General features: G+C 36.9%; 1 protein-coding gene across 24 annotated transcripts in view; it reads left to right on the forward strand.

The window, feature by feature from the left end:
* EXOC6B (exocyst complex component 6B) overlaps positions 1-15334 on the forward strand; it is a 678312-nt gene that overhangs the window by 244339 nt on the left and 418639 nt on the right. For 20 of the 24 annotated variants that reach the window (XR_013402682.1, XR_013402683.1, XM_077959258.1 and 17 more), the window contains one exon: positions 12152-12328. The exons of 3 other annotated variants lie outside the window; for them this stretch is intronic. Coding sequence is in view for 19 of the 21 variants with exons in the window: in XM_077959258.1 (XP_077815384.1) it covers positions 12152-12328 (177 nt within the window). In the remaining 2 variants the exon portion in view is untranslated. Of the gene's footprint in view, positions 1-10374; positions 10411-12151; positions 12329-15334 lie in introns of all 24 variants that reach the window. One more of the 24 variants, XM_077959247.1, reaches the window with a different exon arrangement.

Genomic DNA, 15334 nt, shown 5'->3' on the forward strand with positions numbered 1-15334 from the left:
TGTTGTTGTTGCATTTAAGGAATTCTTCATATAATATGGGTATTAATCCCTTATCAGATACATGATTAGTGAATATTTTCTTCCACTTTCTAGGCTGCCTTTTTACTCTGTTGATGATTCTCTTTGACACCCAATGATTATAATTTTATTTATTTGCTTACTTTTTTTATCAACAAAACCAACACAATTCTTTTATATATGTACTTTTTGTTAAAGATAAGGTGGCCCTAACATACTATTATCATCGTTACTTTAAAAAATAATTTCTGATTTTATTTTAGTTTCAGGTGGCCACGTGTTACATGGGTATATTGTGTGATGCTAAGGTTTGGGATGTGAATGATCCTGTCACTCAGATAGTGAGCATAGTATCCAACAGTTAGTTTTTCAACCCTTTTCTTTCCTTTCTCTCCCCGCTTTATTAGTCAGTCCCCAGTGCCATCTTTACGTCCATGATTATGCAATGCTTAGTTCTGACTTATAAGTTAGAACATGCAGTATTTGATTTTCCGTTCCTGCATTAGTTTGCTTAGGATAGTGGTCTCTAGCTGCATCCATGCTGCTGCAAAGGACATTATTTCATTACTTTTTATGGCTACATAGTATTCCACGATGTATATGTACCACATTTTTTTATCCAGTCCACCGTTGATGGGCACCTAGGTTGATTCCACATCTTTGCTACTGTAAATAGTGCTGCAATGAACACGTGAGTTCATATGTATTTTTGATAGAATGATTTGTTTTCTTTTGGATATATACCCAATAATGGGATTGCTGGGTCAAATGGTAGTTCTGTTTTAAGTTATTTGAGAAATCTCCAAACTGCTTTCCACAGTGGCTGAACTAATTTACATTCCCACTGACAATGTATAAGCATTCCCTTTTCTCTGCAGCCTCACCAGCATCTGTTGTTTTTTGACTTTTTAATAGTAGCCATTCTGACTGGTGTGAGATGGCACCTCATTGTGGTTTTGATTTGCATTTCTGATGATTAGTGATGGTGAGCATTTTTTCATATTTTTGTTTGTTGATGTATGTCTTCTTTATTTTTTTATTTTTTTGAGACGGAGTCTGGCTCTGTCGCCAAGCTGGAGTGCAGTGGCGCGATCTCAGCTCACTGCAACCTCTGCCTCCCAGGTTCAAGTGATTCTCCTGCCTGAGCCTCCCAAGTAACTGGGATTACAGGCATGCGCCACCACGCCCAGTTAATTTTTGTACTTTTTGTAGAGACGGGGTTTCACCATGTTGGCCAGGATGGTCTTGATCTCTTGACCTCATGATCTGCCCGCCTCAGCCTCCCAAAGTGCTGGGATTACAGGCGTGAGCCACTGCACCCGGCTAAGTTTGCTGTATGTCTTCTTTTGAGAAGTGCCTGTTCATGTCTTTTGCTGACTTTTAATGGGGTTATTTGTTTTTGCTTGTTGAATTGTTCAAGTTACTTATAGATTCTGGATATCAGATGCATAGTTTGCAAATATTTTCTCCCATTCTCTTTGTAGGTTGTCTGTTTTCTCTGTTGATAGTTTCTTTTGCTGTGTAGAAGCTCTTTAGTTTAATTAGGCCCTATTTATCAATTTTTGTTATTGTTGCAATTGCTTTTGTAGACTTAGACATGAAGTATTTCCCAAGGCTAATGTCTAGAATGACATTTCCTAGGTTTTCTTCTAGCATTTTAATAGTTTGAGGTTTTCCATTGAAATCTTTAATCCATCATAGTTAATTTTTGTATATGTGAAAGATAGGGGTCCAGTTTCATTCTTTGGTATGTTATCCCAGTTATCCCAGCACCATTTATTGAATTAGGAACTCCGTTTCCCATTGCTTATTTTTGTTGGCTTTGTTGAAGATCAGATGGTTGTAGGTGTGTGGCTTTATTTCTGGGTTCTCTATTGTGTTGTTTGGTCTATATGTGAGTTGAATTGGTACCAACGGTTGTTTTTTGTACATCTTGTAGAATTTGGGTATGAATACATCTAGTCCAGGGCTTTTCTTAGGTTGGTAGGTTTTTTTTCATTACTGATACAATTTTGGAACTCGATATTGGTCTAGCAGGGTTTCACTATCTTCCTGATTTAATCTTTAGAGGTTGTGTTACCTAGGAATTTATTCATTTCCTCTAGATTTTCCACTTTGTGTGCATAGTGGTATTCATACTAGGCCCTGAGGATCTTTTATATTTCTATGGTATCTCTTGTAATATCACCTTTGTCATTTCTTTTTTTTTTTTTTGCACTCAGTTGCCCAGGCTGGAGTGCAATGGCGTGATCTCGGATCACTGCAACCTCTGCCTCCTGGATTCAAGTGATTCTCCTGCCACAGCCTCCCTAGTAGCTAGAACTACAGGTGTGTGCCACCACGCCTGTCAAATTTTGTATTTTTAGTAGAGATGGGGTTTCACCATGTTGGCCAGGCTGGTCTCAAACTCCTGACCTCAGGTGATCTGCCTGCCTTGGCCTTCCCCAAAGTGCTGGGATTACAGGCATGAGCCACTGCACCTGGCCAGCTTTGTCATTTCTGATGGTGCTATTTTGGATTTTCTCTCTTTTTTATTTGTTAATCTAGCTCATAATCTATCAATCTAGTTTTTTCTTTAGAACAACACACTTTTAATTTCATTGATATTTTGTATGCATTTTTTTGCATCTCAATATTGTTCAATTGTTCTCTGATGGTTTTTTCTTCTGGTAGTTTTGGAGTTAGTTTGTTCTTGTTTTTCTCATTTCTCTAGATATGATATTAGATCATTAATTTGAGTTCTTTCTAACTTTTTTAGGTAGATGTTTAGGGCTATAAACTTTCCTCTTAACACTGCTTTTGTTGCATCCCAGAGATTTTGGTATGTTGTGTCTCTGTTTTCATTTATTTCAAAGAATATTTTGATTTCTGTCTCAGTTTGTTGTTTACTCAAATGTTATTCAGGAACAAGTTGTTTAATTTCTATGTAATTGTGTGGTTTTGGGAGATCTTCTTGGTATTGATTTCTGTTTTTATTCCACTGTGCTCTGAGAGTGTATGATTTCAGGTTTTTTTTTTTTTTTTTTGGTTTACTGAGACTTTCCTTATGGCCAATGATGTGATTGATCTTGGAGTATGTTCCTTCTATAAAGAGAAGAATGTATATTTGTGGTTGATGGGTGAAGTGTTCTGTAGATGTCTGTTAGGTCCAATTAGTCCACTGTTGAATTTAGGTCCAGAATGTCTGTTAGTTTTCTGCCTTTGTGATCTGTCTATTACCAGCGGGGTATTGAAGTCCTCCACTATTTTTATGTGGTTGTCTGAGTCTTTTCTTAGGTCAAGAAGAACTTGTTTTATGAATCTGTGTTCTCCAATGTTAGGTGCATATATATTTAGGATAGTTAAGTCTTCTTGTTGAATTGAACTTTTCATTATTATATAATGCCCTCCTTTGTCCTTTTTTATAGTTGTTGGCTTAAAGTATGATTTATCAGATGTAAGAATGGTAACCTGTGCTTTTTTTTGTTTTGTTTTCTATTTGTGCCTATTAGTAGGCCCAAATCCCTTGAGCCTATGGGTGTCATTACATGTGAGATGGGCCTCTTAAAGACAGGATGGAAGGGACTTGTTTTCTTTCTTTCTTTCTTTTTTTTTTTTCACACTTGCATATCAGTGCCTTTTAAGTAGGGAATTTAGACTTTATATTCATGGTTAATATTGAAATTGTTAGCTGGTTGCTTTGTAGTTTCTATTGTTATTGCTTTATAGGGTCTTGTGGGCTATGTACTTAAGTGTGCTTTTGTAGTAGCAGGTATTGTTCTTTTGTTTCCATGTTTAGAACTCCCTTAAGGGGCCTGGTGAGGGTGGCTCATGCCTGTAATCCCAGCACTTTGGGAGGCCAAGGGAGGCAGACCACTTGAGGTCAGGAGTTTGAGACCAGCCTGGCCAACATGGTGAAACCCCATCTCTATTAAAAACACAAAAAATTAGCCGGGTATGGTAGCGTGCACCTACTCAGGAGGCTGAGGCATGAGAATAGCTTGAACCCAGGAGGTGGAGATTGCAGTGAGCTAAGATTGCACCACTGCACTCCAGCCCGGGCGACAGAGTAAGATTCCATCAAAAAAAAAAAAAAAAAAAAAAAAAAAAAGAGAGAGAACTCCCTTAAGGATCTCTTTTAAGGTGGGCCTAGTCATAGCAAATTCTCTTAGTGCTTGCTTGTTTGGACAAGATTTTATTTCTCCTTTGCTTATGAAGTTTAATTGGCTGGATATCAAATTCTTGGTTCGAATTTCTTTTCTGTAACAATACTGAAAATATTTTCCTAATCTCTCCTGTCTTGTAAGATTTCTAGTGAGAAGTTCACTGTTAGCCTCATGGGTATCCTTTTGTATGTTATATGACCTTTTTCTCTAGCTACCGTAAGATTTTTCCTTTAGGGTTGACCTTGGATAGTGTGTTGAATATATGCCTTGATGATGTTCATGTTGTGTAGTATCTTGCAGGTGTTCTTTGGATTTTTTATATCTGTATGTTTACCTCTCCAGTGAGATTAGGGAGGTTACCTTTAATTATTCCCTGAAATACGTTTTCCAGGTTGTTGACTTTTTCTTCTTCACTCTTAGGAATGCCAGTAATTCATAGGTTTGATTCTTTTACATAATCTCATAGTTTGTCATTTTTAAAAATTATTTTTTCTTTATTTCTGTCTGATTGGGTTAGTTCAAAGACTGGTCTTTAAAGTCTGAAATTCTTTCTTCCACTTTGTCCAGCCTGTTGCTAAAACTTTCTATTGTATTTTGAAATTCCCTAAGTGAGTTTGTCAATTCCAGAAGCTCTAATTAATTTCTTTTAATGTATTTATCTTTCTCTTCATTTCCTTGATTAATTTAGAAGTTTCTTTGTGTTGATTTTCAACTTTTTCTTAGATGTCATTGAGCTTCTTTGCAATCCATTTTGATTTCTTTATTTGTTAAAGAAGAGATCAGCCTGGCCAATTGCGGGACCTGTAGGTGGGCCTGCTGGGTCTGACACCTCCCATCTTACCCATCACTCCCCAACTCTAAATTTTAAATTTACATTTTGGTTAGGAGCCATTGCTGGAGACCTTGTGTGATCCTGTGGTTGTGTCAATACATTCAGGTTTTTCATGGTGCCAGAATATTTGTACTGCTTCCTTCTCAGCTGGAGACATTGGCACTTCGAATTTCTGTAATTCTTTGCTTGAACCCGGGAGGTGGAGGTTGCAGTGAGCCAAGATCATGCCATTGCACTACAGCCTGGGCAACAAGAGCGAAACTCCATCTTAAAAAAAAAAATTCTGTAATTCTTTTCTATTTTGGAGACAAGGTCTCACTTTATAACCCAAGCTGGAGTATGATGGTATGATCTCAGCTTACTGCAACCTCTGCCTCCTGAAATTAAGTGATCCTTCCACCCCAGCCTCCATAATAGCTGGGATCACAGCCACAGGTGCCCAGCTTTTTTTTTTAGTTAGAGATGGAGTTTCACCATGTTGCCCAGGCTGGTCTTGAACTCCTGAGCTCAAGCAATCAGCCCATCTTGGCCTCCCAAAGTGCTGGGATTACAGGCATAAGTCACTGCTCCTGGCCTGTAATCATTTTCATGTGGATAGAATTTTTAAATTTTTATTTTTTGCATATATATATATATATATATATATATATGTATGTATGTATGTATGTATTTCCCCTTCTCTTTCACCCTCCCTAAGGCCTATCACTACAGAGAATGTTGGGCAGGGTCTTTTGGCTTTTCTTCTATGGCCTATGAACTTCTGTCTGCAGATTTTATGAGTCTGTGATTGGACTTGCAAGCCAGCATGTGGGTCAGTGCTGATTGTGCCCAGTGTGGTTGGGTATATATCTGATCCTTGTTTATTGGGAGAAACCTCCTTGTTGCCTCAGGCAATGGTCTGATCTGTGGAGTGCACCCTGGTCTCAGCTTCCAGCTTTGCCCTGGGGTTGGGGGAGTGATGGGTAAGATGGAAGGGGTCAGACCCAGCAGGCCCACCTACAGGTCTGCCAGTGGCAGGCACAAGCACTAGTGCTGAAGGAGAATCCAGTGGGGGGGGACCACCAAGTGCCCAGAGTTATGCCTAGGTGTGGAGCTGGGAAATCTTGGTCCCAAGTTCTCTGCACTGGCCAGCAGGGGCGGGGTGTGGGAGGTGGAGGCAGCCCATACTCCTTGTCCGGGAGATGAGTGCTTCAGGAACTTGGAGATCTGCCTGGGCCTGGGGTAACTATTAGAACTTTAAAGGTGATATAGTGACCACCTTCCTCAATTTAAATAAAAAAGGTCCTAAGTATAATAACCATATTGATGGAAATCCTTTGGGTCATGATGAAGGTGTAGAAAACTGTCTATTTCTTTGTTTTAAAATATCACATGAAGCACACATGCACATGTTCACATAAATACATTCCTATGGACAATAACATACAAATAACTTTTTTGAGATTATCTTAAGATGGTCTTTTTCCTTCATTTTAAATCACTTTGATTTTGTTTTGTTTTCATTTTGTTTGTTTGTTTTAATCTGATACTGGAGTGGGTTGCCAAAGAAAGATGGAGTCCAGAGCCAGTCCTGATAAGTGTGAAAAAACCCTGGTTTGAAACTACAGCTTCTTTACAGTTAATTTTGTTTGGTGAGACTTGAAGTGGCAACTTTGGATTCTTCCTGTCTTGATTTTGACATTTATTTTCATGGTTATCCTTTGGACTTCAGACACTAAACAAGGGATCACAATTCTACTTTACTATATTGTTGATGGGATGTTATTTTAGCTTTGGTTTCTCTTAGCCTGGGGAGTTGATATGTGTCTGGTTTATTCAATAGTATGATCTCATGAAACAGAAGTAAGAGTTAGGAGGAATGAAAAGAGAAGGTGGGAGAGTTAGTACAATGGTACAATGCTAGGGCAGTCTGGTTCCTTAATCCATGGGACTCTCTGAGAAGACTTTTGGAACTGACTATGGAAGGAACAAAGCAAAGAAACATTTCTGTCAGCTGCTTTTCAAGAGTTGTTTTACTTCCAGATTGTACTCCAGGAGTGCTAAGTATTTCTTGTGGGGTTCCACATTCTGGTATTAGAAAAGTCCTAGGGCAGGCAGCAAGAAGTATACTGTAAGTATCCAAGTATACAAGTATCCAAGTAACCTGATGTCAGGTTACGTTATGTGATGCTTCCAGGCCTGTTCAGAACTGGTTGCTGATGGTAGCTGGAATAAGAGATGAAACAGAGGATTTAAGTGAAGCACTAATTGTGTCCATTACAGAAACATAATACTTGAAATATATGTAAATGCAAAATTTGTTATACAGTGATATTAGGTGCATTAATTATTATGTATAGAAATATTGCTGGGTTTCAGATGTTTCCATAGTAGATAGTGAAACAAGATTCCTGGCTGGGTGCGGTGGCTCACGCCTGTAATCACAGCACTTTGGGAGGCCGGGGTGGGTGGATCATTTGAGGTCAGGAGTTCGAGACCAGCCTGGCCAACATGGTGAAACCACGTCTCTACTAAAAATACAAAAACAGAGCTGGGTGTGGTGGTGCATGTCTGTAATCCTAGCTACTCGGGAGGTTGAGGCATGAGAATCGCTTGAACCCAGGAGGCAGAAGTTGCAGTGAGCCGATATCGTGCCACTGCACTCCAGCCTGGGTGACAGTGAGACCCTGTCTGAAAAAGAAAAAAAAAAAAGATTCCTATTTCTTTTTCAGCGGCAAGATAGGTAGAGTTTTTTTGTTTGTTTGTTTGTTTGCTTTTTTTTTTTGTTTTAATTTAAGGGACTTCACATGTATTTTCTCATTTAAGCCTTGTGGCCGCTTCGAGGTAGGTTTGATTAATCTATATAGATAGGTAGATAGATAGATAGATAGATAAGGATATTTCACAGAGAATTAACCTGCCCAATTAATAAGTTGCAGAGTAAGACCTATCTTTCTCCAAGAAGCTTTGTTTCTCCCCTGTTATTGAAGGCTATATAATTATATTAGGCCTCCAAGGCCTCCAATCTGTAAGCCTAAACCTTTCAACTAGTTTCTTATTCTAAAGGTCATTTTTATGTATGCCTCTAATCCACTAGAGGTCAGTATTGGGTTGAGAAAGTCAGGAGCCTTTAGCTTTTGATTCTTATTATTTTTAATTCTCTGAGTCTTATTGCTAGGTAGCCCTGAAAGTTGTATTCCACAAGAAATGTTTATTTAATGGCATGTGTAAGATGCCTCATAGACACACTTTGACAGTTTTAGAAGTGTTAATAGTGAATTAGTTTGACAGTCCAGGTTAGGTCATGCTTTTGGGTTCTCCCCTAACTTCTAATGGGTAGAAAAGCACTCAAGTAAAGTCTTCTATAAATTTTTACTGGGCCAAATCTCATTTTCACATGGATTTCCTTTTGTTACCTGTTCTTTTTATATAATAAATATCTAAATTTACTATGTGTATGTCACTTTCTGGACTTTGGGCAGTCCAAGAATGGTAAAGTGTTTTTCTTATCCTGAAAGAGTTATATACACTGAGGTGCTTGACTGTCATTTTCACCTGGATACTCAACAGGTTTATGGCACTCATCTTTTTTTTATCCTGCATTCAACTTACTATTTTCATGGTTCCTATTGCTTGGAATGGCCCTACTGTCTAGTCATCAAGGCCAGAATACTTGGAGTTATTCTTATTTCCTTCTTCTCTTCCATGTACCACATTTAAGTCAGTTAATTCTGTTACTTTTGCTTCTTATAATCTGTTGCTACCTTTATTCAAGTTCTCATAATGTTATTTGGACTGTTTTAGTGATCTATATTAGATTTCCTGTTTCCAGTCTTTGTCTTTTCTCAGTTGACCACTCCCCTACTTCTTGAGGGTTTGTCTGAATTGTAAAGCTGATCCCATTATTTGCCTGCTTACATTCTTTTATTGTTTCTCTAACATTGAAAATGCTTTATATAGCATCTTTAACTTTATCTCCTCTTACTGCTTTATAAACTATAGTCTAATTATACAAAGTTACTTGCCGTTTCCTGAGGGGATAATATTTTTTTCATACATAGTCCTTTCTCATGCTGCTTCATTCTTCTGGAATGGTTACTCTTTCCATTTATCTCTGAAAAAGCATATTTATCTTTTATTTATTGATTTGCTTCCTGTAATAATATGATGTGAGATTCAGGGGTCAGGGTCTCCATCTTATTTATTTGTATCACCAGTGTGCAACACAATGCTTGGTACCATGTGGACATTTAACATGTGTTTGACTGAAGGTAGGAGTACAGAGAGAAAACATCATGAGTTAGAGCAGTGAGAAATGGCTTTCTAAAGGAAGAAGAATCTTACTTGGGTTTTGTAGGAAGGGTTAGATTGAGGCAACGAAAGGTAATCAGGTAGAGAAATGGCAGAACTAAGGATATAGAAGTGGAAATTTACCCAGCGTATTAGGAGGTAGAGTCTCACCCAATTGGAAGATTCATCTTGGAGGATATTGGGTAAGTACATTGGAAAATTAGGTTTAGCTTCCATTATGGTGGAATCTAAGTGATAGATTATGAAGTTTAAACTTGTTTAAATCCCTCTGCCCCTGCCCCAATTTCCCTTATATCTAATTGACATGAGAACAAATGTGGTTTAAGAAGAGCCTGGATGCATTAGGTAGGGGGATTGTAATAGGAAGGTGATGAGTTCCATTTTAGGTACGATGGAAATGAGGCGATGGTGGAACACACATTAGTAGTAGGAAACGGGACATGTGCTACTGGATTTTGGGAGAGTAGAAAGAGTGGTTTGAGGGATAAGGGTTTGAGGAGTAAACCTTGCTCAATTTCTCTATATTAGGAAATCAGAGAAGAATATATATGAAGTACTCTTGAGAAAGAGGTGGTAAAGTGTGTAAAAATTACTTACAAATAGAATGAACAACTAAGAAAATGAAAACACCTAAATGCTTTCTCAGATCTAGTTGCTGTTAGTATTCCTTGTACCCCTCTCCCTCTACTCCAGCCCAGTCAGCAGAAGTCAGTGAGCTGCTTCTTTGCCACGTTATTATAATGGTTGTCTATGGAGGGATAGAATAGAATCAATGGTCTTGATGAAACAGCATAGCATATTAGAAAAGATCTCTGAAGGGCTTTTTCTTTTTTTGATTTTCATTGACTTCAATGTCATATTTTCATTTTTATATATATTATATGTAGTTATGTATTTATGTCAGTATTTAGTCTTCACCACCTCTTGCCAGTACCATAACATACATTTTGAATAGATGATAACTTTCATTTGTTCATTGCTTTTGAAACACTGATAATATTTTATTGATTATGAAGGAAATATAATTAACTTGGGATTCAATAAAATATGAGTTACTTATGAAAGCGTTTGGTTTTGCTGTACTGAAAGAGGATAGAGTTAAGCGAGCAAATGATCACTCTCTAGGTGAGAGCTTGCTTTTTTAAAATATGAAAGTTTTAAAGAAAGTTGTACCTTCCTTTGTGCCCCTGGAGTCCTTGATCCCTTTTTGTATATTTTGCATTGGAAGTAAGTGGGGAAGAACATCTTACTTTTGAGAAAAATAGAATATTCTATTTAACTTGGTTTCTGAAAGGCTTGGAGGATATTGTGTCTTATGTACAAACCTAAATTAAATGATTTGGGGTACTTCTCGATCTCAGTTTGTTACTGAAGCCATGTATTTATGTAAATCTAACCAAAATATCAATGGGTGATATGCAGAGAAACAAGTATGTCCATTGATTCAAATCTCTGGAATGTAGATTCTTTTCATTTTCTTGGCAGAAACTAGTTCACATAGTTGAAGTTTTTCTCTGCCTTGTTATAATTGTCTCATTTCACTATGCCTGGACTAACTTCTTATACTTTATATTTATCTTCATTTCATTAACCTTATACAGAAGATTGGAGACTGATTTTTCTCCTGAACCAATTTCTATTTGCCACTGAGGAGAAATATCTTATATTGATTAAGAAATGTATACTTTCAGAAGTCACATTCTTAAGCTTTATATCTTGGGGTAATACCAAATATTACATTAAAAGAAAGAAAAGGAAGTTCCCTTGGGAAATGTTTTTGGAACATGCTGGATTAACCAAATTAAATAAGTTTCTTTAAAATAGGACCTCTCCCAGCTTTTGTTCTGTTAGTGTGCATTGCGTATCTGTAAGAGGGCTTATGGGATGCAGTGTTTCCTGTTGATTTGACCACAACTCATTTTTGGGTAACATTTTGATCATGCTTTGAGGGACTGTTGGTGTAGTGGAAATGTCACTAATTTGAAATTTAGGAGACCATACTTTGAGCTTCTGATTTACCACTCTCTTGCCTTGTGACTTCAAACAAATCCTTTGTTTTCTAGCCTCATTTTCCTGAGTGGCAATTAAGGTAACTTCTAGCTCTAATGTGGTTTAATGTGGTTTAATGCTTCTGTTGTTGACTCTGGATAGTCCCACTTTCTACCTCTCTGTATCTTTTGAAACCATGCCACCATATCAGTTTATTTTTTTTTAAGCTGAAGGGATTACACTACCTTTTCTGGGGTTCAGAAGAAAAAACCCTTTAAAACCCTGCTTTCCACAGATCACAGTCATGGAATCCTATTCAATTACTTAGTTCAAATCACTTTCTGAAGATAATTCATTCTCCTGATTATATTTCATTGGTCTCTTATATCCACATAACTGTTTTTAACAGTATCTTAAGCCTAAATGTATTAAAATTAATTCTAAGCTCCCACCCTTTTCCTTCAACCATTATGGTCTCAATATGGTATTTTCTTGTCAGAGATAAATAGTAGGCACTAATCTCCTGGCCTACTAAGGCAAAACTGGATAGATTTCTTTTTGTGATGATTTAATGGATATATTTGAAAAGTCTTATGATAATATTGATTGGTTATCTGTTTTCTGTGTTAACTTGGAAAATGAGTTAAAATATGATAGCTCCAGGGTTGAAAAGGTATACATTAATGTGTTTGGCTTTATATCTGATACTAAAACTTTATGTACTAAGGCCTTTTGTTGTAGTATTTTCTTTAAGATATCAATTTGTTCAAAATTAGAAGTTTGTGGAAAGTTTAATTAAGTTTTGTTTCTTTTTTCTTTCTTTCTCTCTCCTTACCCCCACCTTTTTGGTGTGTTTGTGTGTTCTTCTCTATCCTAGGCCCAGCAGCAAAGAAACCTGGATAACATCGTCTTGCAACAACCCAGAATAGGTAGCAAGAGGAAATCTAAGAAAGATGCATATATAATCTTTGATACAGAGATAGAAAGCACTAGTCCTAAGTCTGAACAGGATTCAGGAATTCTGGATGTTGAAGACGAGGAAGATGATGAAGAGGTAACTAACATTTGATGCGGGGAAGTGAGACTATTTTTAAGCTTAAATAGTATGTTTGAGATGTGATGAAGAGTTTATCCATATAATGTAGTTTATATGATCTTCTGGATATTAAGTACCATTTTGAATACAAATAAGACTCAATATAAGGAAATTGAAGATACACTAAGATAATTTAGATCCTGATTCTTTTTCAAGAATTTAAATTTTAAATTCACTCCTCTATTTTGAAAAGTTTCAGGGTTTTTAAATTCTGTACTGACTGGGAACTACATTAAGGGAAGAGTAGAGTTTACCTACCTAGAGACAGAAGGTCTAGGTGACCTCGGCTGAAACTGCAATAGTTACTGGAGACAAACAAAAAAAATGTTACTTCAAAAGCTGGGGAGTGAACAAATAGATTCTTTACCTTGAGAAATGGCTCAGATGGAAAATACACAAGGATTCCAGAAAGTTGAGAGTGCATTTCTGGAGGAAATAAACATATGAGTGATTACAGGGTAACTGGGAATTTTGTGACATATTCATAACCTCATAGATTAGTTCTGGGTCACTGTCAGGGAAGAATAAGATTAAGTGCCTTAACTAGTACATATTTTTATATCTTTCTTTGTTGTTAGAAGGATGTTTAATGTGTTTTTAAAAATAAAACTATTGTGACCTTTGAGATTTCCTGTTAAATGTTTTTTTCTAAATATTTATCATTTGCATTAACTGGATGTCTCTTTGTGAGTGTGGTGTTTAGGAGCATGAGCTTTAGAGTCAGACAGTGTTCAAATCCTGGTTCTGCCACTTAAGTTTTAAAAAATTCTTAATAATTATATCATTTACTTTTAAAATGGCCACTGACATGTGTAAGGAATCATTTACTCCTGTAGTCAGTAGCCTTTTTTTTAAGTGCTTGCTTCCTTTCTCCAGATCAAACTGGATTCACTACTTCTTCCCCGTACTTGTCTCCTGTTACACCGTTACTACTCTCTTGCTTTTATCTCTTTCCCAAAACTTGTCCTAATTTTGTAATCTTGGATAAACTGTTTAATCGTTAAGCTGAGTGTCTTCACCTATTAAGTAGAGGCGGTAGTCTCTACCCCATAGGATTTCACAAATCCTTGCTCCTTAAAGGGTGATGAGGAAACATTGGTTTCTGTTCTATCTTCATTACTCTTCCTTGCTGACTTCTGTTATATATCTCTATTGTCATTATGCCTGCCTCTATTATTATTCCTCTTTGACTTCAAAAGGTGAATTGGCAATGTTTAAACTGTTACTGTTTGAGCTGAAAAACAAATAAAGATGTTATTTTTATGTCTACAACCTTAGCATTTAAGTTTGATAGAACATCTCAGGAGCTATCATAAGAATGTAAACTACTGCATTCTTTTTTTAAAATTAAATTAAACTTAATTAAATTTATTATTTTTTTTTGAGACAGAGTCTCACTCCGTTGCCCAGGCTGGAATGCAGTGGCTTGATCTCAGCTCACTGCAAGCTCTGCCTCCTGGGTTCATGCCATTCTCCTGCCTCAACCTACCCAGAAGTTGAGACTACAGGCGCCCGTCACCATGCCCAGCTAATTTTTTGTATTTTTTAGTGGAGATGGGGTTTCACTGTGTTAGCCAGGATGGCCTCGATCTCCTGACTTCGTGATCCACCCACCTCGGACTCCTAAAGTGCTGGGATTACAGGCGTGAGCCACCATGCTTGGCTGTAAACTACATTCTTTTATATAAGTTTCATTATTGAGGGGACACACTTCTGCTATTTAAGTGAATAATTTTATTTATCATTTTTAAAGTTTATATTTTACTAGGATATGTTTATTATGTAAATGAAGTACATTAATAGTTAACAAAGCTTGAAGGTTTCATCCTATCCCTACTGCACATGGATTGCAAGAACTCTTACTAGCTCTTAATAGAGCTAAGAAAAGTCTTTTGAGTGTTATCTATTGGACCACTTTAAACTAAAATGAACCAACTATTGGCCTAATGACTCATGGAGATAGAAAGAGATAGAGGGGACTTTATTCCCCTGAATATTTTCTAACATTCTCCCTACTTGCCTGGAATGACTGGTGTGTTAGGATGTGGATTCACCCTGGAGGACAAACTTTCAGATATTAGATTCCATCACAGATGATCAGTCACAGTAGTAGCACAATAAAGCATCAGTCTCAAGAAGCACCAACTAACTCCTTTAACCTACATTTTGCGTGCCCATGAAGAAGACGAAATTCTGCCAGATACTGTGGCTTATGAGTTAGACATAGTCTGTGTCCTTGGATCGTACAGTACCTGAAGAGATGGTTAGATGATAAGATAAAAAATAAAATATATACACAGTTCTTATATATCGTTGAAACTGTGATATATAAAAGGAAACCAATCTTTATAATGGACCCATTGAAGATCCTGGGTAAGTTCCTTTTAATTTCTGTGCCATGCTCCTTCTTTGCCTTGTCCTGTGAGGTCCAGAGAAGATGAAGAAAATGAGACTAGTAAAATGTGTGGGAGGTTTCTCATAAAAGTAGTACTGTAAGAATGTACTTGGAAGTTAATATTTTTAAATGGTTCCATATCTCAAATCAAACAATTCATATTAAAGATTTGCTGATTGAGCTCTTAAAACAAAAATTTGGCACTTCACTGTCATCTAATGGCATTCTATCTTAAAAAAATTCTACCTTATATTTATTTACTTCTCAGTTTGAATCTTCTTCAAGTGCACATTCTTAATCTCAAACCTCATGTAGAGAATTATTTATTTAGATGTTTCCAAACTGGTTTCTTGGCATAGTTCTTGCATGGTGTGAATAAATTCTTCAGATAAGGTCTTTCGTGACCCACTGTGACGTTCTGACCTTCATTCTTGTCATTCTTCAACAGACCTCATTGAGAACAGCATAGTTTTTGGAATATTGTGACTTTTAATCTGTAAGCATGGTAACCGTGGCATAGAATCCTGTATGGCAGTCATTCTTAATCTGTTTGGGGTCATGTATTACTT

The sequence above is a fragment of the Macaca mulatta genome, chromosome 13, assembly GCF_049350105.2.
Source record: "Macaca mulatta isolate MMU2019108-1 chromosome 13, T2T-MMU8v2.0, whole genome shotgun sequence".
Lineage (NCBI taxonomy): Eukaryota > Metazoa > Chordata > Mammalia > Primates > Cercopithecidae > Macaca > Macaca mulatta.